Below are 25446 nucleotides of genomic sequence, written 5' to 3'. Positions count from 1 at the left end.
ACTTAATATGTGGTATCAATCCTTTCACATGCATGTGATTATTTACTTGGCAATCTATACTAATAACAAATTGCACCAAAATGCAAAGCTGTCTACACCAGCAGATTTTTATCCTAAGGTAAAAATAAACAAAAACATATGTAAAGAAATCATGTACAAAGCTACATTTATTAACAAATTCATTTCCTAATAAAACACCATCTGCAAGCAACTCTCAGTTTCCACTTGATATAAATAGGCCTTTTACTGTTTTCAGATGCAGTTCCCAGAAAATTCTTCTAAACCCAACTGCAGAACACATCAGCAATTTGTTGTTGTTATTGCCAGGAACGTTAATAAACTCTATGACATGAAGTTTTGTTTGTTTGTTTATTTATTTATTTATTTTTTAGACAGAGTCTAGCTTTGTCACCAGGCTGGAGTGCAGTGGCACAACCTTGACTCACTGCAACCTCTGCCTCCCGGGTTCAAGCTATTCTCCTGCTTCAGTCTCCCGAGTAGCTGGGACTACAGGTGTGTGCCACCGTGGCCAGCTAATTTTTGTATTTTTAGTAGAGACGGGGTTTCACCAAGTTGGCCAGGATGGTCTAGATCTCTTGATCTCATGATCCACCCATCTCAACCTCCCAAAGTGCTGGGATTACAGGTGTGAGCCACTGCGCCCAACCAACATAAAGTTTTTAAACAAATTATTTGTTAAAATGACATGCCTCAATTGAAAAGTTGACCTTCTGCAATGAAGTTGGTTATACTTCTAATATCCTTATTGTTGATACAGAAATTCTAAGATGCATTGAAATGTTTCAAGGATAAAAAATAAAAATCTCCCCACTATATACTCAATATGTGGACACAAACAAATATGGGCACACACACTTGCACATCACATTTCAGTAATAGTTTGTGATCTCTCAATTCATAAATATAATGTTATCTGCTTATTTGTATATCTTAGAATGCTGTCTGTTTTCTGGCCATTCAACGCATCCCGCTTCACCCTCTCCACAAATGCACTTCACTAACACTCATCAACCTCCTGTCACTAGAGCCAGGGAAAAAGTTGAGAATGCTCAAAGAAATACTGTGATTGCTCCACGGATAAGTCTTTTTGGTAATAACTCAGAGTAATGTTACCACTCATCAAAGACAGCTACACTGACTAGGGACCCGGAATCCAGTGCCTGAAACTTCTTGGCGCCAGGAACTGGGGCTGAATTCTAACGCTAAGTGTTTTTGAAAAGTGCATCAAGATTTAATACGGTGAATTTTCAGACTTGGTCAGAGTTTTAGCCACGTAAATTCCATTAGGTTCAAAGCTCCGTAATGCTCCACCCTGCCTATATTTATGCCCGCATTTTAATCTGCACCCTTCTAAGCTCTCTTGGTGGGCTGTGTAACCTCTCTTTTCTTTTCCTCCTATTTTTGGTTTTCACGTTACCCTTGGGTTCTGTATATGCCTCTGAGTTTAGGGCTTTAAGCTTCTCTCTACTCTTCTGTCAAATCGTTCGTTGAAACCCATATTTTAAAATAAGTACTTTCTTCACTGATCTCCTATCATGACTTTATTGCACCTGGCCCGTTTTTCATACAGAGCTCTACCAAGGTCTGTTTGTACCATCACCAAAGGCTGCATGCACATAGGCTGCTCCCGGGATAATTGTCTCCAGAGCTGATGACAGCTCAGATTGTCTTTGAAAATGTACCACTCATTGGTGTGCCAGAGCACTGAGTGAAAGCATGAAGTCATTTCTGAATCTGGGTCAGCCATTTTGTGAATGTATAAGAGAGAGAATTACAACAGAGTGGATTTCACTGGGTCTGTGATTTGTCACTCTACTAATGAGGTATGGAAACAGGCTGACAGACTGCTTTATGGGGCAGTGCTATTTCCAGATCAGTTCTGGCTGTGTAAGGAGGGAACAGCAGCAGATACCAGGGCAAAAGAAGAAACAAGAATGATATCCCCATCTCCCATTATACTTCTACTTTTTCAAAGCAGATCTCTTTTTTGGTTTTTAAGTATTAAAGCCTGTATTAAGTCATTCCGTAGAAATTATGGCTAGGATTTCTCAATGACAGAACAGGAGCAGAGCAGAGTAAGAAACATGCAGACAGAATACAACTGAAAAAAGATATAACTCATGATGGATTTCCTAGCAATTGTTTACATTTGTGCATGTTATTTGATTAACATTGTGGCTTAGAAAATGTAATCAAGTAACCATTTTTGAAATCCATTCATTCAACAAACATTTATTGAATATCTACTATGTGCTAAGTATTTGCTAGGCGCTTGGGATACAGAGAGAATGAGGTATTCCTTGCTCTTAGTGAGCTCACAGTCTAGTAGAGGAGATAGAAACATAACCGAATCACTACAATACAATGGAGTCGGTGCCAATCAGGGCATATAGAAGGTGCTAGAGGAGCCGAGACAAAGGGGTTTTTAATTAAGCTGAGGGGATCAGGGAATCTTTCACAGAGAAGGTGGCAACTGACCAGACCTGAAGAAGAAACAGGACTTCACCAGGAAGACAAGGGAGGGTGGGGAAAGACATTCTAGGCTGAGGGGACAGCAGGCCAAAAAGCAAGGAAGCGTGATAAAGCATGACATGACAGGGAACCACAGGTAGTCCCATATGGCTGGGATTTCAACTGCACACGAAGAAGTAGTGAAATATGTAGCCAAAAAAGGAGTATGAAACTAAAGGGTGAAGAGCCTTGTATGTGTGACTAAGAAATTTGGACTTTTCCCTGGAAGTGATGAGAAGGCACTGAAGAATCAAGAGCAGGGAGTGACATGGTCAGATCTGCCTGTTAGATGAGCCTGCATGGATGGTATGGAAGAGAGGTGAGACTAGAGGGAAGGAGACCAGTCAAGAGGGGCTCTCACAGCAGTCCACTGAGGGCTCACAGGTGGTTCAAAGGCAGTGGGGGTAGAGGTGACAGACTAGAGAGATACTTAAGAGGAAGCTTGACCAAGACTTGATGAATGATGATACAAAAAGCAACACTGCCTCAGAAATGAAACAATATTAAAAACATACATTCAGAAAATATAGTCAACAGCCCCAGGCCTCCCTCCCTTTATGTTCCCATTGTCCTCTGAAATCACCGCATCTGCTGAGGATAAATAAAGGAAGGAGAGCCAGGGGGCTTATAGGGTCACACTTCTCTAACTCAGATACCACTGACTTGGAATCTGTAACCATTCAGACAGACTGCCTGTCACTCCTATTGAGTAAGAATTTAACCCTACTTCTTCCTCTGTATTATTTCAAGCCTTTAGTCACCAGTGACAGGAATCCAATCTAAAGGCAGTGGCTTCTTCCAATCAAGACCTTGAGGTGCAGTAGACAGCCGCTTACATGGTGGTGTCTGAGAGGCAGCACCATATATGCTCCCCACCCAGGGACCACAAGGCCTGGAATCCAATCATTAGTGATTCATTCCTCAGAAGAGGCTTTGGTGCCTCTGGACTTCTCTTTTACAAGGCAATGATTCCTGAGATGGGTAGGATATTTAGTCATTCTAAACCAGTGGGTTTTAGTTACTCGCAATGCCTTTTGCTTTGACAGAAAGGATGAAGGTAGAATAAAAGGGCTATGTAGATACCTGTGGAGGAAAGAGATGCAGAAGGGAAGATTGATGGATATGGAAGATAACATTAAGATCTTGCCAAGGAATAGCTCTGTAATCACTTAAGAAACTAAAATTCTTAAAGAATTCCTTCTATTTCAGGTTCCAGCAAACCACACTTCTACATTCTTCTACTTTAAGGAACTTCTGTATTTTAGGTTTAGAATATGCTACTGAGTAGTGAAGGCCTATAGTGACTCGCAATCTTCTCATGAACCTCATACTACTTATGACCAATTATAATCTCAAATGTTATTAATTTGTACATAATATTACTACAACTGTATTTTATGAAACTCTTTTATAACTCCAACTTGTCAATCATTCAGTCAGACCAACCTTGTCTTTTGTCATTCCAAATTATGGAGATTTAACTTTGTTTGCAGCATGTTAATCAGTTATGTCACAAGTGACAGAAGATCAAAATTCAGACTCTGAACTTGAAGAGTATCCTATACAGCTCAATAAGGTAAATGAGAGCTGCTTGTGAATACTGTATTATAGAGGTTAGAGCAGAGAAATATAAAAAAGTGAAACCAAACAAAACTTTAAAAATTACTTACTTCACTTGTTTGGAGGATGGTGAACTTTGGCAGTTTAGTCTTTGAACTGGCTGCACTGGGTTTTCCATCCAAGAGTGTTCCAAATGACAGATTCCCAAAGCTGTTCTCAAATTCAATTGAAGGTTTCAGTGTTGGCGAGATGTCCGGTGCTTGGTCCTGGCCATCCATGGGTCTGACGTATGCAGTTGGCTTTTGCTGCCCCATGCTTGTTTTGCAGTAAAGCCCTGGTGGGAAGTTTTGAACTGAAAGGCCACTGCTAGGAGCTAATAAAGAGGAAGCCACTAGGGGAGACCCAGGTGCTTGCACGGCGAATTCAGATTTTTCTGGTGAACTGGATTGAAAGATTTCTTTGAAAGCATCTTCTCCACTAGACTTAGGGTTACTGTCTTCCTTTGCAGATGGGTTTGACTCTTCAACTTCTCCAATCTGGGGCTGTTCAGCTGGGTAGACAAAGAAGTCTTCCAGTTTGGCTTGAGACTGGTCCTGTGTCAAAGTCTGCATCTTGTTTGGCTGACCACTGGCCTGGCTTGCCAGTACAGTGCTAGGGTTATGACTATCACGTGACCACTCAGGTTTTGATTTTCTGTTGCTGTGTATTAGAGTTGAATTCAGTATCACAACAGAAGGTGGAGGCATTGGTGCTGAAGGATGGGTATTATCCTGGTGAGGTGGAATTATTCTGTTCTTTTGTTCTGGAAAAAAGCTTGGTTCATTTTTGTTGATGGGATTCTGGGGCACAGAATTCTTTGGAATTCCCACTAGATGATTCTGATTAGAATGATTAGTTAGCAAATCCTTCATTTCATCATAGTTTCCAAGCGTGTTCTGGACTCGGTTGGCAAGTGCATCACCTTTGTTTGTCTAAAATAACAAAAAGATGGGGGTGGGAGGAGAGAGAATGAATAGGTTTGTGTTTCCTAATGTTAATGTTTCAAACAGATGCCCTAAGTAGACTACCATACGGGGTTCTTTAAAATTGTCCTGCTGCCATATAATTTCATGCTTTTCATGTGCTATGTAAGAAAAAAAATCAATAACACTATTGAAAAAGCCTCTTGGAATGAGCGGGTATGACTAACATTTGTATACTCCCTAGCCAGTTCTTAAACATGCTCATTGAGAAAAAGTTTTAAATTATATCATTTACTAATTTTATTAGAAAAAATAATTTATTCTGTGACAGAGGAGCTGAATTGCTACATTCTACATTGTGATTAACAACTTTTGCTTACCAATCATTGGAGTTATAATGGAATGTTCTACCTATATAAATGTTTGACATATCAGCCTTTGTACCACATTATATCATGAAAAAGGCTTAGGCTATTGGATAAGAAAATCAGTTAAATTGTACTACCATGACTATGATAAGTTTAGAAAAGGAATGGAATTAAACAGCATCTAATTGAGCTAACTTATGACTAAAGTGAATCTGATTCCTTCTAATCAAAGAACTGTATGAATTACTAGTGTTTGCCTGTATATTCTGGAAAGACTGTGTTTACATATTGATGGTTCACACTCATTTACTTTGAAATGGTGCAATCGTTCATCAACAGTGACTCAAGCCCTTCTGTGTCTTTTCAATTATTAAGGAAAATTTATTCAAGTATTTAAACTGTTGTTTAAGTAAACCAAAACAAAGTTATCTTTTCAAAGTGATGTTAGCCTAATGTATAGCAGTTAGAGAGGCAACCAAATCATTTTATGGACAATCAGTATACCAGCTACACCACCCCCTGTGGGATGTATTTGTTCTATTAAAATGGTTATGATTGTTTTTAAAATAATTATGCTCCTGCATGGGTTTTTGTAATACAGAAAGCAAAGTTATCATACTAAAAAATGATGGGTAGCTGCATACTTGGAAATGACTTTGATGCAAGCTCAGTTGTTCACCCCTAAAAGTGGCTTTCTTTATTCTCTTTATATGCCAAAGAGGTTATCAAAACAAGCTGCTGAATTCAGAAAGCCAAAGGACTTTTTTGTACCTAGACTGCACTATCCTGGCCCAAGATGTTGCAATGATAGAAGGCTACCAGTATTCAAGGAGCCATCTGGCAAGTGGGCCACAAAAGATATCACCCTATGTGGCCTTCAAGTTCCAGAAGCCATGGGTACATTTTCAACGCACAGGAGGGAGTGACCATCTAACCATTGGTACACTCTCTGCTGAAGATAGTTGTTTAACATCTAAAATGTTTCACATGCCGTTAACACAGCCCAGTCTCCTGGTGTACACAGGGAGTATACCTATCCAGGGCTAGCATCTCAGTCTAAACTTAGGTTGTATGGTTATGTGTTTTCCTCTTTATGTGAAGATGGGAGGATATGCAGATGGATAGAGGGCGAAGTGCCAGAAATGGGTAAAATCGTCTGGGGAAAGAAAACGTAGAAAGAGAAGACAGGGATTCGCAGAGAACCCTGGGAAGCATCAACCTTTAAGAGACTGAGATAAGATGAGGAGCCAGAAAATGATACCAAGAAGGAACAATCAGAGAGAGAATCAAACCAGTAATCTTGGCCTCATTATCAGCACCATCTCCATATACCATATAAAGTATTTTACTCATACCGTGTGTGTGAACCCATATGATACACTTCCAAAGAAATGAGGGCAATAGGAGAAATATAAATTTCAAAGATTAAGGAAAAGTATGCTAAACATATGCTAAGGGAGCTCTGTCAGGGACAGATATTTTTAGAAATCAAGTAACTACATGTCAGTTTTAGTTTGCTTATCCTCCAATCATATATTGCATCATATGCAACCTTAGTATTGAAGTAGTGATTAAACAATTAACATTCTCTATCATCCTCAGCTGAATAATCACTCTGTTTTCAAAAGTACATTTGAAAGATATATTTAAAAGTTATAGACAGATAGAAGTCACTTTTACTTCCTAAAAGTCTCTAGGTTTGTCATTTTTAAAGGCAGGGATTACTTTTCAGCCCAGACAAGAATAAACCCTTTGTATATAGTGGTCTCCTTCAACTGAGTTGCACAATGAACCACATGGACAGCAGCCAAAACCAGGCTCCCTGTTCAATCTCTAAATTTAAAACAAAAAAAAATTCATTGTGCTGAGGGTCCAACAAGAATCTCATGCAAGCTTTAAACATTTGTAGGTTATTTTGGCCTATCAAACAGATTACCTCTTGGGTCAGATGTTTGCCTCATAAACAGTGATACCCGGCCATATTCAATGATCTGACCCAACAAGGGAAAACAATACCATTTCACTTCCCATTAGAATGCCTTCATTTTATTATCTGGCTTTCACAGAAACAGAGCTCTGCAAAATCAGAACCTTGTCCCTAGGTGTCATAGAGACCATTGTAATACCTCCATGCCCTGAGAAGTCATTGTAGTCTCCTTAGGGAAACATAATCAGGATTCAAGAATGTGAAAGCTCATTTGCTTTAAAGCTCACTTGCTTATAAGCAAGCTAGTCAAATTCCTGTTCTTGTTTCAGGAGTAAATACAAGAGGTTCATATTTTCCTCAGTAGGGAGAACCTTGCCTACCTTTGTAATATCTCTTCATTGACATTTACTTATAATGATCTGGGTTTCTGAAGCAAGCTTAGGTATACTTTTCCATATCTATGTTATAAAAATATACTTGAAATTAAGAGAATTTCTAAACTGGCCAATGTCTAAAACTGTCTATGTGAACAAAATTAGAGGAAAATTGAAATTTCTCTCAATAAGTCTAGAAAATCAACCTTCTACTACATAGTGTATACTACACTTATGATAACTTTTCTTGAATAAAACTATGAGTTCTTAAAGGTCAGAGACTACATTTCACTTATTTTTATATACCCAAGATGTAGCACCATTTCTTGTGCTTATCAAATACTCAATAAATTTTTATAGAATTGAATAGGATAAATTAAAATTCATACCCTGTCTATATCAAAATAAAGAATTTCAAATGGCTGGAGTCAAAGGTACATAATAGAAAGCAAAAATCAGGCTAACTTGGTTACTACAATTGAACATTAAATTGAACTTTGAGTTTCCTGGTAGCTAAGGCAAAAAGGAAAAGCTCATAGGTTACAGAATTATCTTTGATCGAAAGAAGCATATCCTAATTCATTAAACGAGACAAATGGTTGTCTGATAATAAAATGTGAAAAGGAATTCCTCTCATTGATATGTTTAGAAGAACAGTTGAGCAATGAAACAATATTTGGGGCCTCATTTTCCAAGATGATGCAAATATATCTTCATGTGGCTTTTTCTTATGATGACTAACTCAGTGAAAGCATGTCTGTATGTGGACTTAGAGGTCTAGGCTAATACAATCCAGGCGTGCAGCTTTTTTGCACACTAATGACATAGGAGTGAAGCTGTGATAACCTGGAGAAATGAGGGATGTCATCTCCCTTAGACTAGTTTCCTCACAGAGCAATTGTCTCAGAAGGACATGTGCCAGGAAATGTATAGCACACAGTTCAAGGTTGAGTTCACTGGCGATGCTTTCTGAGTTGCTGATTGAAGGAAGATCCATATGGTTTGCATAACAGATGTTCTGTGGCTACACGTAGGAATTATTGTAGTAGTTCTTAAGACAGACACTGGTAAATGTGGGACCCTCCTGAGGCAGGGTTATGCACAGAGGACACATGGACACAGAGCCTCAAGAAGTTCACCATTCAACAATTGGCACATAATTAGCAGTCCAGTCCAGGTCGTCAGAGTAAGCACTCCACCTTCCCACCACTGGAGGTGGGTAACTGCCAATCAGTTTTTAAATTTCTCAAGATGGAGATATGAGAACCACTGGATAGAAAACCCAATGAGACCCGAAAAACATTTATACACACCTACACAATGTACACTCATTATACACCATAGCAACTTCTGATTCATATTAAATGTTCTTTGTCACCCTCCTGAGTCTTAGTAGGAGGGTGAAAATAATCCTATTAAGGAGCAAAATATTCTTGATAATCTTGATTGAACATTATAAACGTGACAAAAATGAAATTCAGCCATTTTAATCAATTATATGCTTCTTTCAATTATCCAATTCTTTACTTACCGGTCTAGATAATTGGTTGATTCTTTAAAGGCAACCTGTGCAGCCTTTATTTTCTAAGTAATCACAATTTCTCTATCATCAGGAAATGCATTTTCCAAGTATTTTCAGGCATAAATTACATGTCTGGTTTGTGGCTCATGACTAACAGCATTCCTTCATTTAAGCTTTTTTGCCTCTCATTACTTCAGGAAATGCAAACTTCCCTCAGTTTGTTTCTAATGCTATCTACAAATCAGTAGTATAATTTCATTGCATGCAAGACTAATGTGCTAGGAGGCTATTGTACCATAGTATTTCTTTTTAATACAAGTAGCAAAATAATTTAAGTTTTGAAGCTCATTGTTTTCTTTTATTTTATTGTGGCCAACATGTGATTTAGTAACTCATTTTTTTCTAATTCTAGTATTTTTGCAGTTAATCTCTCTAAGCTCTACGTTTCTATTTCCTTCTTTACTCTAATTATAATAATGATAATACCTCAATTTGTATAGCACCTTACAGATTTCAAAGCAAGTTTTCCCACATTATTTCATTTGATCCTTAAAACAACCATGTGAGTCAGCAGAGTAGGTCTGGCCTCCATCTGGCCTCTACCTCTATGTGCCCCAATACAAATGACCTTGGGTAAGCCACTTAATAATCCTCTCTGCACCCCAGTTTCCTCATTCCTATTGGGCTATGAAGAGTCATAGAATGTTACTATTCTTATTAATTACTATGATTCAATCCAGAAAGGAAAAAGAAAACCTATGGATCAGAGAAAGGGAGTTTCTTCTCCACTGTCACCCAGCAGGTAAGCTGATCAAGTCTTCTGACTTCCCGTCAGAGGATAAATAACTTCCTGTTACAGATATGGAATCATACAGAACTGGATGCAAAGTCTAAATTCTCCATGTATAAGGATATGAAAATGCAAAGAAGCCATCTCGCTTCTCCGAGTTAAAATTCCTCATGGAAAACATGGGAAAATTGCACACCCCAGTTGTTTTAAGGTCTAAATGAGCACACACATAGAACTCTAGCACAGTGCCTAGCACACAGTAAGCTGGCATACACTTGTTACATGCCAGTTCCTTACCAGACTTAGTGCACTAACCTAGACAAGTCAAATGGCTTCATGTTTTTCAGGAACATTTGAAGACATCCTTCTCAATAGCATAACACAAGCTCCAATTTGAAAATCATATGCTACAAAAGCAGCCCAAGAGAGAAGTTCCCTATCACTAACCAAATTTAGGGGCGGTCAACATTCTCTCCATTCTAGCAGTGGTAGAGGCAAAGAAAAGAAGGGAAAGAAATTAGCCAGGAACGTGAGAGATCACCATTTATCTTTCTGCCAAGAAAGGATAATAGGTCCTAGAGATCAGTGTTCATATTGGCTAGTTTATGAACCACTGGCGCTATTAGACAGGTAACTGGACCTTGTTTTAGGCTTCAGGGTAGCAAGAACTTTCCTGAAAGTCTTCACCCACCATCAGGAATGTTTATTCTAAAGTTGATAAGTCCTCCCGCTGCCACCTTAGGGAAGAGCTGTGGTATGTCCTCGTTTCTACCAGTGGATCATGGGCCAGCTCTAGGACTCCCATGATCATTGGCATGTCCAGATACTCCAAGGGTATCCAGCCCAGTCTTGGTCTGAGGAGCCTTATGGAGGTGCAACATCAGTTCTAGCATTCTGTTACTCCTCAGTCCTGTCCCAGGGAACCCTGAATGTGGACACAGCTCAAGATGACAACCAATCATCAAAGCAAGGGTGAAAGAAAAATAATTATTAGGTCAACAATCACTAGCATTATTCTTTTTCTTCACAGTTTTGACTTAAGAACAAAGGTTTTGGCTAGGCGTGGTAGCTCACGCCTGTAATCTCAGCACTTTGGGAGGTCAAGGTGGGCAATCACCTGAGGCCAAGAGTTTGAGACCAGCCTTGCCAACATGGTAAAACCCCATCTCTACTAAGAACACAAAAATTAGCTGGGCATGGTGGTATGCACCTGTAATCCCAGCTACTTGGGAGGCTGAGGCAGGAGAATAGCTTGAACCTGGGAGGTGGAGGCTGCAGTGGGTCGAGATCGCACCACTGCACTCCAGACTGGGTGACAGAGTGAGACTCCGTCTCAGAAAAAAAAAAAAAAAAAAAAAAAAAAAAAAAAACAAACGTTTTTCCTCATCAGGAAGCACAAAGGTAACAAGCTACTAATCACACAATACGCCCTGCCCCACACTATACTAAATGTTCCCATCTATGTCTCTACTTGATGTACCCTTGTAATATCAAGACAGATGGCTTTTGAAACTTCTGAAAATGTTGATAACAGATTTTTTCAACTGCCTACTCAAAAATACACTGCTAACATTTAAAAAATGGATCTATATAACAGGCCTTGTGAAAAGATGGCATTTACCTTAAAGGTACAAGACCATCAATTCATCGTGACTTAAAATTATGAAGGGAGAATAAATCAAGAGTTCTTCACCCCATTATAGTGTTGAGGATAGTGTGGATGTTGGATTTTAAGAATAAACTTTTGAGTAAAGCTCATTTTTCTAACCCATCCAAAGATAACATGTAAAACTTATCTCCTTGTTCCTTCTTCACCTTGAGAAAGGATAAGACACTTATCATGCTTTGACCTCTCCTCCATTTTCTGCAGAAAATGGAAGCCCTGATTTCTTGCACTTCCCCAATCTTCCTTCCTCTCTCCTGCTTTGTTCTCATTCTAATGTTCTATTCCCACCTTCCACCCCATAGCTCATAATTCCTCAATTGCTCTCCATCTTGTATTATTTTTAATCTCCTCTGGGACCTTTCTCCACTTAGCTTCACCCTTCTCTCCTGTATCTTCCACCTTCTCTTTCTCCATTGAAGTTATTTGCGTCCCATCAATCTCTAAACATATTCACGTTTATCTCATTTTTCTAAAAAGCTTCCCTTTATATAATTCCTCCCTTTACTTTCTAACTTATCTTTCTTTCTTTTTTCCTCCATGTAAAACATTTCTGCAAGATCATATCTACATTGACGTCTCACTTTCTTTACTTAACCACTTCCCATTTATTCTCCAACCCCTGGCGGTTTGGCATCCCACAGTGACCATTGTCATCAACAAATAAAACAACTCTCCCTAAGGTCACCATTACTCCTTAACTGCTAAATCCAAACAGCCACTTTAAAGTTCTTACCTTTCCTGACCTCTCTGAGGCACAGCAAATCCTTCCTCTACAAAATCCTTAGCTCCCTAGGTTTCTATTAAATGTGTCTTTCCTAGTTCTCTTCCTACCACTCTGATCATTCCTTTGGAGTTTCCTTTCCTGGCCTCTGCTTTCACCACCTCTTTTACCCCTTAAACGGTGCTACTCCCAAGAATTGTTTGTCCTCCTTTTTACTCCATAATCTCTTCAGTGATGGTAGGCATTCTCACAGCTTCCACTGACACTTATAAGACAATAACAGCTAAACTTCTCTCTTGACCACTCCCATGAGTTTCAGACCTATATATCCAAGCCTTCTGGATAGCTCTCTCCTGATACCTCTCTAGCATCTCAAAGCCAACACGCTCAAAACTAAATTAGTTATTTCTTCTCTACAAGCACCAACCATGTTCTCCTCCTGAACAACTTGTTCATGATACCACCACCCTCTCAAATAAAAAACATGGGAACCATTAATTCTTATTCCATACTCCCCACATGCAATTAGACAGCCAATTCCATAATTTCAACTTCCTTACTCTACCTTAAATCATTCCTGATATAAGCTCCCCTCATCAATTACAATAGCTTCTTTATCTTTCCTTAGTATCCCCTCCCTGCAACCCATGGTCCACACTGCCCAACATCATTCTAAAATGTTCATTTGTCCTGGCCATACCATGATTTAAATATTTGTAATGATTTTTATCATGTAAAAAATTATGTTCAAACTCTTTATACTGAGTTTGAGTACAAAGTCTTCGCTGATCTTTCCCTTGCTATCTCTCTGTCACCATGCAGGCATGCCATCACTGCTTCAAATGATCTCTGCCACTCGACTAGAAACTCCTTGAAAACACAGAGTATGCTATTCCTCTTTGTACACTGGTGTAAGGCAGTGACTAGTACATAGTAGGCCTTCATAAATTTTCGTTAAACCAATTATATATCTAAATATATACCTTCAAAGTAGTATAAAAATTAACCTGTTGATATGGGAACACTGCTTTTTTTATGGATCATACTATTACTGACAGATTGAAAACCAGTAGCTTAGGTGACCTAAGTTTCTTCATCAGGCTTAGCAAACTTGAAAGTTCCTGCAATGTCTCAATCAAGAGTTGCTTAGTTGCTTTGAACAAGGTAACAAGACCCTAGTCTCACCAGTCACCAATCCAAATAGCTTACTCTCTACCCCAAAGTAGTATTTGGGCCTATGCTGTCTTCCTTAAAAACTTTCCTTTTCCAGAAGTCACTGTCCCTTAAAGGGTACTCTTCTAAAATCACAGCTCTTGAAAATGTTCTCTATTGTTGTATTTCTTACATCATTTCTGTTTTATTACAGAAAATTACACTGATACTACATTTCAATGAAAACCAACCAGCTGCCAGCAATTCAATAAGATTCTTCCATCATAATCTCTTTCCAGTCACTTCTCATCTCTACCCCAAATAGAAAGTTTAGAAGCAGTCACTGTAAAATCAACACTTGTAGACACAGCAGTTTGATGATTATTGGAGCTACACACTAGCCGGACTACCACTAGAAATTCAACTTAACTATACTACCCCCCTCTGGTTGAGACAATCTTCTAACCCATGATTATTAACCATCAGAAAAAATGATTGGCTTTTTTCCTTTATTCTGCAACAATGATTTTCAAAGAGCACTCAAACCACTGAAGAGCTGCTAACAACCTAAAATGGAAAAGAAAAACAGTGGCCTTGCAATGGATGACACTGATTGGGAAAAGAAACAGATATCTCTATTGACATTCTGATGAAGTCTTCAGGCGCTGCCTACTGAAAATCACAGCAGTAGATAGAAAGTGTCAAGGGGGCATTCCTTGCTGTAGGAAGTGCTGGGCAGAGAGGGGCTCATTGGAAACAGGAAGTCTCACAAGTATCTCTTCAATCCTACTGTGCTCCCAAAAGAAGATGAAATTTGTTTCTGAAGACTTCATCAGAAACTTGCAGTTGCCTCAAATACAGTGTATGTACAAATTTCACTTGTAAACTATATTCTCCTGGAAATGAGTTGGGTGCTTTAAACATAAATCAAATGTTGATTAGTGAGTTCGAAAATGTAACAAGCAACCATTTTCCAGAAAGAAAAAATACATACATATTCAGCTACCTTGTATGGCTCCCCAAAAAGATCAAAGCCTGAAGAAAAGAGATCATCTTCTTGCTGGACTTCTTGATTCCTCCGTTCCCATTCCCTTTTTTTAAGTGCACTACGGTCTTGTTCATAGTGACTGATATGAAAAGGAAAAGACAAAAAGAGAAAAAGATTAATTAATCATGCGAGTCATTTAAATTTTTGTTGTTGTCAATAATAAAAAAAAAATTTCAAGTCAACTTGCTGCCCAAGTTGACACTGCATAGAGAGCAGATAATCCTTTTCATTACACCTATTGAGTTTAAGATCCTGACCAGCTCTTCAGAATAAAGACAAAAACAAAAACTTGCTTATCTGAAATTACATTCATGACAAGCCAGTAAAGCAAAATTCTCTTCCCTTGTCCTTGTTTGATTATTATAAGTAATTACATACTCCCCAAAAGTCAGTCCACAGTGCAGAAAGGTACTCAATTAAAGTTACGCTGTGTTGCCAACTACCTAGGGCTCAGAATCCACAGATGTCACAAAGTCCTAAGAGAAAAGAATTATCAAAGTATGGAGCTGCAGATAAACTGGAATTCTGTCCTGAGCCCATAGCCAAAGTGAACTCACAGGAGAATTTAAGGACATTTTCGGAAGTCCACAGAAAAATTAATATCCAAATCACCTACACTTCTTTTTGTTTGGTTGTTGTGGTATTGGTCTTCTCATAGTTTTCTTCAAAGGTGAATGGAAGCTTTTTTGAGAAACTCTTCACAAAAAAAGGGGGGTCTGACTTGAATAACAAATGACTAGCTGTGGATGAAAAAAAGGAGGTGTCAAAAGCCTTTAATGACCTCAATGAACAAATGTTTTACAAAGACTAACTGTGACTCTCATCACATTTCAGGCTTTCCCATTGGAGGATCAAAAGCTCCTAAACAACATTTAAGATATATTCCAGGCCTTTTGGTATTATGGAATGGAATGCTTTCTTACTAAGAAAACAATTATTTTCTTCATCATGCAAGACTGAAAATTAAACCATAATTGTAAGTCTCGTAGCGGTGTATTTTATTTTATTCATTGGGTTTTTTTCATGCTTTTGATGTTAACCTTACCCAACGTGAGTACATATACACTGGGCAAATTTAAATTACATAAATGTACATAAAATGCCTAGCAGGTGTTGGATAAATGTTGGTTTCCTTCCCCATGTTAATATTCCCATGTTAAGACTTAATTAGATAATTGACATGCAAATGAACATAATAACTAAAGGAATTACAAGAGATCTACTGATATAAGAGTACAGTTGACAGGCTTTGACTATATCCAAAACCTTAATATCTGTCATTGGTAGGCTAGTTTGCTCAAAGTATCATAAATTTAATTTACAAAGTAAGAACCTAGAACATAAACTATCCATGCAGCTTAACTAGATGTTGATAAACATGGAGTGTACAATGCCACTACCCTTAATCATCCACTTTTCTTCACAGGAATCCTTGAGGTCAAATTCAAAGTGACTTTGATAACTTCATCTCCTGGATAAAGAACACTCATTTCTCCATTAAAAACCAGCGACAACATTTATAGGATGTTTAAATGCACACTACACTTTCATAATACAAACAACGTCAGATACATTAAAGCTCCCTGGACCATTCATGAGTATATTCAACAAATGTTATCACTGTCTGAGCAAAGCAAACAAAACCTTCAGAGTCCTACCCAAAGCCAGGGCCCACATCTAGGCCTCGCCTGGTCAAGGAAGACGTCAAGTCCAGATACCGGAAGGCAGCCTATCACTTGTAGTCTCAGATGCCCTCCACAGGTATTAGATTTTCTAGCATCATCTTTCATTTCCATTCACAAGTTGAACTCAGAATCCCAAACAATTGCTGTGTGTCTCAATGTCTCCATGTTTGAGACTGACATGGAACTAATCAGGCACAGTAACATCTTCAGTCCGTTAAGTGTGGCGTTTGTGACTGTATCTCAACACCATACATTGGCTGTGTGTAATCCAATCCCATAAATTTGTCCAAATGTAAGAAAGATTGGGTGTTAGGGTGGGGGTAGAGTAACAAGTTAAAGCAATATTTAGTGAGGGCGGAGTTGTTGCAAAGGAGAAGGACACTTAATTTCTCTGCTTTCCATAGCAGATTAGTATCTACACACAAACAAGAACCAAAGTCTTTTCCTTCTGAGTAATGCAAGCAGGATGTCAGTTTTCTAGCTATCTGTTCATTTTGTGCACCTGACAGCTCAGAATGACAGGCCCATAGATCACATTTAATTCTCCCATGAAGAGAACTGAAGTGCTTTGGTCTCTTGGCTTTGCAAACTACTTTCCTTCTCCTCCAAGGGAAAGATATAATTAAAACCCTGAAGGAAAAAGAAAGAAGAAGAAGAAAAGGAAACATGCTTCAACTTGCATGACAACCTTTCAAACGACCAGCAGTAAGGGCACTTTCGGTGCTTTGGCCCTGGCTTTGATTTGTTAGGAGGCTCTTGGCTGCATTTTGCATCAGTTCATTAGCTACCAAATTCCAGACACAAATTTGAATAGCAGATTGAGTGTGCACGCGGGTGTTATCCGTTGCAAGCAAAACTGCCTGCTGCATTTTTTAACACATCCGACAAAGAACAGTTAATTCTCATATCTCTGGCGAGAATGAATTTAATCTCCACAGAGCTCCACTGCTCTTGGAAGGCAACCAAATATCTCCAACTTTTTCCTTTCTTGCTCAGCATGGCGTTGTATTGAAGGCTTCACACAGTGAGGTCTAATGAGTAATGAACTACATGGTGATGAGGCTTTCAGTTTATAATGTCACTGATTTCTGACTGAAACCAACATTACTAATTTGAAGCACCAGCTAATTAAAACCACAGCTATGTATTTAGCCTCTTGTTATACCTACTGCAGTTTATAATTATGAGGACCTCTTTATCTACTCAATTAAATTTCTTATGATTCAGGCAGGTTGTGTTTGAACCTGTGAGCCCTGTAGAGGCTACAGGAAAGTATATGTCTGTCCCCTGATAATTCGATATATCTTTATGCACCCAGGCCTGCTTTCCAAAGGAAAAAGAGCTCCATAGCCCACAGAGAAATGCTCAAGCCAAAAACCTGAATTAATCATCATATCATTGGCATGAACAATTCAAGTTTCTTCTCAGTGATGAAGACAGGACGAATTGATCCTATCAATCAGCATGAAAACCCATGTTCATACTGAGAAGTTAAGCCAAAAAGCTCAACTCAAGGATTCACCACACTTAGCAAGTTAGGATATTTTTCCAACATTTTTCTCCTGGATATAATAAAATTGATCACATTATGATAACACAAAAACTGACCACTCAAAATCAAATTTACTATTAATTAACCAAAGGTTTTAGGTTTCTCTCTCTCCAGGTTACCTTTTTGGAATCCCTATTTCACTGATATCCACACTAGCTGACTGGAAAAGGTCAGAAAGAAGAATAAGTTCCATTTAACTACTTTGTTAATCACCCTGGTGTAAGGCATCATGGTGAGAAGCTTCTCTCTATCACAGGATTTTTTTTCTTTCTTTCTTTCTTTCTTTTTCTTAGATGCAGTTTTCCCCCTTCTCAACCAGGCTGGAGTACAATGGCGCAATCTCGGCTCACTGCAACATCCGCCTCCCAGGGTCAAGCGATTCTCCTGCCTCAGCCTCCAAAGTAGCTGGGATTACAGGCACCAGCCACCATATCCGGCTAATTTTTTGTATTTTGAGTAGAGGCGGGGTTTTGCCATGTTGGCCAGGCTGGCCTTGAACTCCTGACCTCAGGTGATCCACCCGTCTCGGCCTCCCAGAGTGCTAGGATTACAGGCATGAGCCACTGCACCCGGCCCAGGTTTTTTATATTAGCTATGATTTCACCCACCTGTGTGCTTCCCAGGCCACCACAAACAGAGGAACTGCCCTCATTTACAAAAGAGGAAACTAAGGCCCTCCCAAAATGAACAGAGGCAGCTGTCTCAAGCCGTCATCAAGCTAGTGGCAAAGGAAAATCTGAATCTGTTTCTTCCATCTTCAAGTTCAAGTAATATCTTCTCCTAGCCTTCTCCTTCTCTCAGATACTTGAACCTTATCTTGTATGTAGATAACTCTCATTTTGCTCATTAAAAACCTCAGGTACATTGGTGGGACAATAAAATGCAGGGCACATGTAGATTCCCTGAGATCCAGAAAGTTCAATTACGCCGTCTTCATTAGCGCACAGTGGTAGCCCACGCAGGCTGACAATACAGGCTAGTCTTTTACAACAGAGACTGTTTAAAACAGGAAGAGAGTTTAGCAATCATCTAGTTGCAGTGTCCTCATTTTACACATGAGGAAATAGAACTAAGGTAAGGTAATGGGCCTCACAGTGGGTTTGTCAGAGAACTAGGAGGATGGAACTCAGGCTTTCACATTCCCAAGCTACATGGTTTGTCCCTTCTGCCTCCTGTGTTTCCATCACACTTCAGAATGAAGATGAGTCTCACATGCACTCCATTGGTCACCTTTCCTTAGGACTGCTTTTTATTAGAAATTGCCAGTAGGGAAAAACTTTAGGGATTTAATTTGGATTCGAGTATAGAAAAACCATTAGTTTCCTTATATCAAAATGTACAGACCCTAAAGGGATTGTAAAAATTAACTGCATCGGTGGGGAAGAGGCTGGGCGAGGGAGAGTAAAAACCAGTTTCAGTCCACTTGGTTCATGTATTTCATGAAGCCTCATACTCATTGTTTACCTAATTTGGTTATTTTACAAAGCCACTTGGGGAAACTTTAAAAAATTGATATTTTAAAATGATAAATTTGTTTTAAAATACTGCTAACATATGATTTGCTGTAGTAGTGGTGTACATAAAGGTAAATAATTCAGCCTCACGTGTTTTCCAGTCCAACTACACTAAACGCCTTTATTTGGCTAATATCTTTGCAAAAGCATAAAAATACATACTTAATCCACCCAAAGGACAAACATAAGCTATCACTCACTTCTTGTGGTTCTTCTGAATGAATCCCTGCCTTCTATAACATGTGTAGATATTTATCCATATTATATGTTCCAGAGAGTCAAGTGACACTTTTTCTATACCTAATCCTATTTTGAATTTGACACTCATCTAATCTCTACATAACTTCTTTTTCTTAAGAAAAGAAAATCTCTGCTATCCAATAGCTTCAAACTTAACCCACATTATGTAAAATGCTAAATTCAAAACTATAAAAACAGCTCAAAACAGGCCATCATTATTTTACATGTATAGAGTAAAAACACAAGAACCTTTGATCTGGGGGTGTGCAAAAGAATAGGAGGTAAGCGGCCTTGGAAAGGAATTTTCAAAACCAGTAGAACCTCCTCAGCCATATTTAATGGCAGGACTCATGAGGAACTCTGAATACCACCACTCTCTTCTGCAAATGTACTATCTCCCTGCAAACACTGTCTCTCATGAAAAATAATCAAGAAGAGAATGAAAAGGGGAGAAACACACAAGTTTTTAGCTCTAGACACCTGCCCATCTGATCATTCCAATTTGTTTTTTATTTTCCTTTAAATCTGTGGTTTTAAAAATTATGTAGACATCAATAGTCCAGAAGTCCTGGAAGAAACAGGCTTAATATTTCAATGTAGGAGCATCTTGGGATTACCTCATTGCCTCCGTTTCTGAAAATGGAAGCAAAGATTCAGCCCATCTGCAAAGCCTGTCTAATCATCCTCCAATTAAGTCAGGCAGACTCCCCAAGAGCCATCCCTCCTACCTTGTTTCTGTATCCCCTGCTTTGCTTCTTTTCTAGTCCTCTCTTTTCATTAATAACAGCTCGATTGAGATATAACTAATATAGCATACAATTTCACCCATTTAAAGTGTACAATTCAGTGGTTTTTAGCATATTCACAGAAACTTGAAACCATCACCATGATATAATGTTAGAATATTTTCAACTCAAAAAGAGGATCTGTACACTTTTAGGTATCATCGACTCGTGCAATCCTACCATCCAGCCCAGCCCTAAGCAACCACTAGTCTACTTTCTGTGTGAATGAATTTGCCACTTCTAGACACTTCATATACATGGAATTATGCAAGATGTGGTTTTTTGTTCATGGCCTCTTTCACTGAGTATACTGTTTTCAACGTACATCCACACTGTAGCATGGGTCAGTACTTCATTTCCTTTTATAGTTAAATAATATTCCACTGTATGGATATTCCTGGTCCTACGATATACTGTGCTCATTAAGAGGATTCAATCTTGTTTTTTTCTAATGATTCAACCAGGATTCTCTAAGTCTCCCATTAGACTTTTCCCTCCTTAAGGTCAGAGGTTTTTAAGTCACTGCATCCTCCAACTGAACACAAATAACCTTTCTGTACACAAATAAGCAATGGCCAATGCAAATGTCATAAGGAAAACATATTTGCTTTTTTGAATAAAAGTGTGTGGCTTAGGCTTTGGACAAAATTATTTTGACTAGCCTACCAAACACTCAAGAAGACATTGTCATCTCTCTAACAAACACAAAATACTCAAGCTGCAAAGACAATTTAATACACTCAGGAATGGTAAAAACCTAGTAAAAACCTAACCTGATGCCAATCAAAGAAACAGATTCTGTTGTTCCCAGCTAGAAAGCTTTAAGGAATTTTACAGTGTGTCAAAAAAAGATAGCATCCAGATTTAGATGATCTGGGACAGGCTCTGTCTCTTTCACTTACAAGTTTCTTGTTCATTAATAAATTGCTTTACATTTAAAGCCTCAGTTTCCTCCTTTGTACATGAAAATAAACCTTATGTCTTCTCCACATGCAGTTAGTGTAAAGGTTAAATATGACAGTTATCAAGAAAGGCTTCTGTAAACTACTAATGACTGCTCACATTTAACAGATGAGATGACTGACACCCTGATAAAGCAAATGTAAATCTCTTTATAGCTTTTGAGTTCTCTTTACTGTGTAAAAACATAGCAAAATTTCATGGTTGTTGAAGTCTAAAGTCTTTCTAGTAACAGATTAAGTTAATTTCATTAGATATCCTTTACAAATTTTTCTGTATAGACTGAGATATGACCTTTGAGACAGAAACACTAAGTTGATCAATTTAAAAATGTAATTCACAAATATTGACCTGAAATTTAAAATAATAACTTTTAATTTTAAATGTTTCTAAATATTTCTTCTGTCACTTGGTTCACAATTTTGGCTGCCCATCAGAATCATCCAGAGAAGATTTTATAAATCTCCAGGCTCAGGGTATACATTAGACCAACTGCATCAGGATCTCACAGTGTGAATCCCAGGCATCACATGGAAAATAACTCCTGGTCTTTATATTAATAGATAAATTTCTTTATTTGACCCATTTGGGCATATCAAAATCTGAAAAACTTAACCTGAAGAGATCATTTATCTCTTCATTTCATGAAGGAAAATCAAGGATCAGACACTTTTAGGGAACTAACGTATTCTATTATGTAGAAATATACATTGCTGGCATATGTTGGGAAAAGTGCCTTGAAGGTGAAAGCAGTTATTACAAAAATAGACTTGTGCAGAACAACAATAACACTAATAGTTACTGTCTGTTGATTCCTTGTTTATGCCAGCCACTGTTCCAGGACTTTTATGAGCATTATCTTATTTAATCCTCACAAAAACCCTGAAGTGGTATACCATCGTCATTTTGCGGATGAGGAAACTGAGACACAGGGAGGTTAACATGCTCAACACCATACAATTAGTCAATGGTACAAACACAGTAACCGCTGGGGCTGCCAGAATCCAGAGGCCACCCTCTTGGTCATAAAGAAGATTCTAGTCTTACTCACAGAAGAGAAGGACACTCTATTCACAGAGAGGCACATCCACATGTTTAAGCTCTGCTCACACAACATGCACGGTGCAATTGATTCAGAAGGCATGTCTAAAATCTTAACTATCTTCAGAATATCTCGGCTTCTCAGGGGCTACTGGAGCATGGTTTACACTATTCTCAGAAAAGCAAGCACAGGTAGACACTCAGATGGATATTGATTATCAAAAATGTTGTAAGAGTGCACTAAAACTCCATTTTCAGGGGATTCCATTTTAATGGAAATACCACTTTTATATAGAATGACCGTGACTCTAGCAACCCAAAGATTCCCATCTGCCTGCAGCAGTATTCAGCATATCAACCACTTTGTATGCCAATTAAATGTCCTCTAAAAGCAACTTCTCCAGTGAAATTAAATTCTTTTGTCCTCATACACTATAACTGTTGGCTAAGAGATGTGGTCCAATATCCCTGACTGCTTGAGAGGGGTGGCTATCTCCTCAACAAGTGTTACTTCCCTTCTCTCCCAAGCAGCTCAGAATGTGTCAGTTATCCCTTTACAACTATGGAATGTCTGACTTTATCTCCTTGAATCTCATGTCAAGCACTTCCTTGTCCTCTTCCATATGCACGTACCGTACTACAGCTCTATTGCACAACAGATATCTAAGGATCCCTGAGTTTCTTTTCTGCTCTTATAACATGCTCTTATATTACATGTCTGATTTCCATTTTTATAGAAAATAATTTTAAAATAACTTCAGTTCTGACCTATTCATTAAAAATGAGGCTTCACTATCACTTCACATGGCTCATTGACTCATTTGTAACAGAAACCAATGCCTTACAAGTGCGTCACACTCAACATGGCCAAACCAAGAGAGCTGCAAACAACTGCATGACTTGGAAGCTTATAAAAATACTTCCTGAAGACTAGTAGAGGCCTCGAATGGATGTCAAAAACCAAGCAAATATGTAATCAGATAGTGAATATAGTAAATGTTTTCATTTATATTTTATGACTTTTGAATAGGATCAAAAATTTAAACTACTGTACATAAAATTCAAATTGATATAAAACATTCCCACTTCCACCCTTGTCAGCATCCACCCTGTTCCCCATTGCCAATCAGAGGTAATAATTTTTTATAAATTTCCTGTTTCTTTATGTTTCTTCTAATATTTCTTCATTCACTCTTTACTGTCAACTTGAACCAATCTCATTTATAATTCCCTATCTAAATTAATCAAAGTTGACACTAATGCTGAGTTTTAAAGAGCTACCAGATCTAATTCTTTACTTCAGGAGGATGCTTTCCACAACCAGAAATGGTCCCACGGATTTACGAGAAAGGAAGCAGAGAGGCAGTGACAAGCTTAGAATACTTGTGATGGCTCTAAAGTACTTCATGGTTTATTTGAATTCTGGCTTGAGGCAAGGTTCAATTTATGGAATCTGTGGTGCTGCTCAGGAGTACACAGTTGACGTCATCAATGAGGTCTTCCTTCTCCTCTCCCTTCACCTCCTCCTCTTCCTCTTTCCTCAGGCCTGCCTGCCCTAGTGAGGCAGGCATAGTGCCGTGCTCAGTGGCCCAAGGCTTAGCTTGGCCCTCTGCTCTTGATAAGCCTTTGTCCTCTCCCAATGCGTCCTGGCTTCATCCCATGTGCCACGTCCCAAACTCCACACCAGTTGCTTCTGCAGCCAACTTACACAGAACAGCTCTGTCTTTCAAATTAGGAAAAAGCTACCTGAAGTATTTCCTCTTTATGCCCATTAAATATCAGGAATTCTTTTCCAAGTCAAAGTCTTAATATAACCTTCTGGCTTCTCATAAGTGACACTTTTAAAAGGTGTTTTATTTTCATTTAGCTATAAGCAAGGCAATTTCAATAACTACTTAATTTAAAACAATATTTTCTCAGAAACAGTATTCTTAATTACTTTTAAACTAAGGAAATTAATGCCCCTAAGGAGCAGTTTATAATTGACAATTTTAAGCTGACTCTGTTTTCACATCTCAACAAACCCTTTGATCCACCTGCACTCACTAATTTTTGCCCAGGCAAATTCTACCCCCTATAGGCTTAACCTTTTGGCCCTGCCTCCTTCTACCATGCACTCCTGCAGAGCCCTGGCCTGAGTATGAGTGTAGGGCAGCAGCAAACTCTTATGACCATAGGCTTGCTTTCTCATGTGGACCTATAGGTGTGACTCTTCCCTAGGTTACACTTCTCCCTCTTGCCCTAACAAGGTGCCTGACAAGAATCAGGGTAACCCTGTTGTGAGTCAAAATGTATCAACCCACAATTCCTATGTTGAGATTCTCATGCACAGTACCTCAGAATATGACATTATTTGGAAACAGGGTCATTTCAGATGTAATTAGTTAAAAATAAAGTCATACTGGACTAGGGCAGGCCCCTAATCCTATAAGACTGGCATCCTTATAAGAGGAGAAAATGTGAAAACAGAAACACAGTGAGAACTCTATGTGAAGGTAAAGGCAGAGATCACAGTGATGATTCTGCAAGCCAAAGAATGCCAAATATTGTCAACAAACTACCAGAAACATCACACTTCATTCAAACTTCAGGGATATTAGGAAGAATTAGCAGATTCTTCCTAAAACCCATCACAAGGAACCAACCCTGCCAATACCTTCATTTTAAACTACCAAATGCATGCACCTACAGACTGCATTCCTGAGCCAGTTCACAATGAAAACTCCAGGCCTCCTCACAGTGCGTGCAGATCATCTAGACCTTGTCTTTTTCACTCTACATTGCACTTGATCCATTCTAATCCTGTCCCTTCTACTCTAGCACAACTCTCCTTTAGCTTTCCAACTCATTCTTCTTTCCCCCCTTTCCTGCTATGTCTGAAAGAACTTGTGGGTGTTAAATGACACTGTCACTAGAGAGGAATAATGCATTTCTGCTTCCCATTTATCTGGAAACATGCCAAGCTCAGTCTTCAGCTCAAAATAAATATTTTTCAACGGAATGAATGAACAAATGACAGGCAAATATATTTTTCTACCTAAGTTCAG

The 25446-nt window shown here is 38.6% G+C and overlaps 1 protein-coding gene across 4 annotated transcripts in view; it reads right to left on the bottom strand.

Annotated features, from left to right (window-relative positions):
* Nucleotides 1-25446, bottom strand: part of AFF2 (AF4/FMR2 family, member 2) — a 513696-nt gene that overhangs the window by 345015 nt on the left and 143235 nt on the right. For 3 of the 4 annotated variants that reach the window (XM_011930289.1, XM_011930287.1, XM_011930290.1), the window contains exons 2-3: nucleotides 14581-14701; nucleotides 4203-5063 (exon numbers count right to left, since the gene is read on the bottom strand). In XM_011930289.1, coding sequence (XP_011785679.1) covers nucleotides 4203-5063; nucleotides 14581-14701 — 982 coding nt within the window. Of the gene's footprint in view, nucleotides 1-4202; nucleotides 5064-14568; nucleotides 14702-25446 lie in introns of all 4 variants that reach the window. The other variant, XM_011930288.1, reaches the window with a different exon arrangement.

This window comes from Colobus angolensis, unplaced genomic scaffold (assembly GCF_000951035.1).
Source record: "Colobus angolensis palliatus isolate OR3802 unplaced genomic scaffold, Cang.pa_1.0 Scaffold85, whole genome shotgun sequence".
Lineage (NCBI taxonomy): Eukaryota > Metazoa > Chordata > Mammalia > Primates > Cercopithecidae > Colobus > Colobus angolensis.
This window is presented reverse-complemented; position numbering and strand designations above follow the sequence as displayed.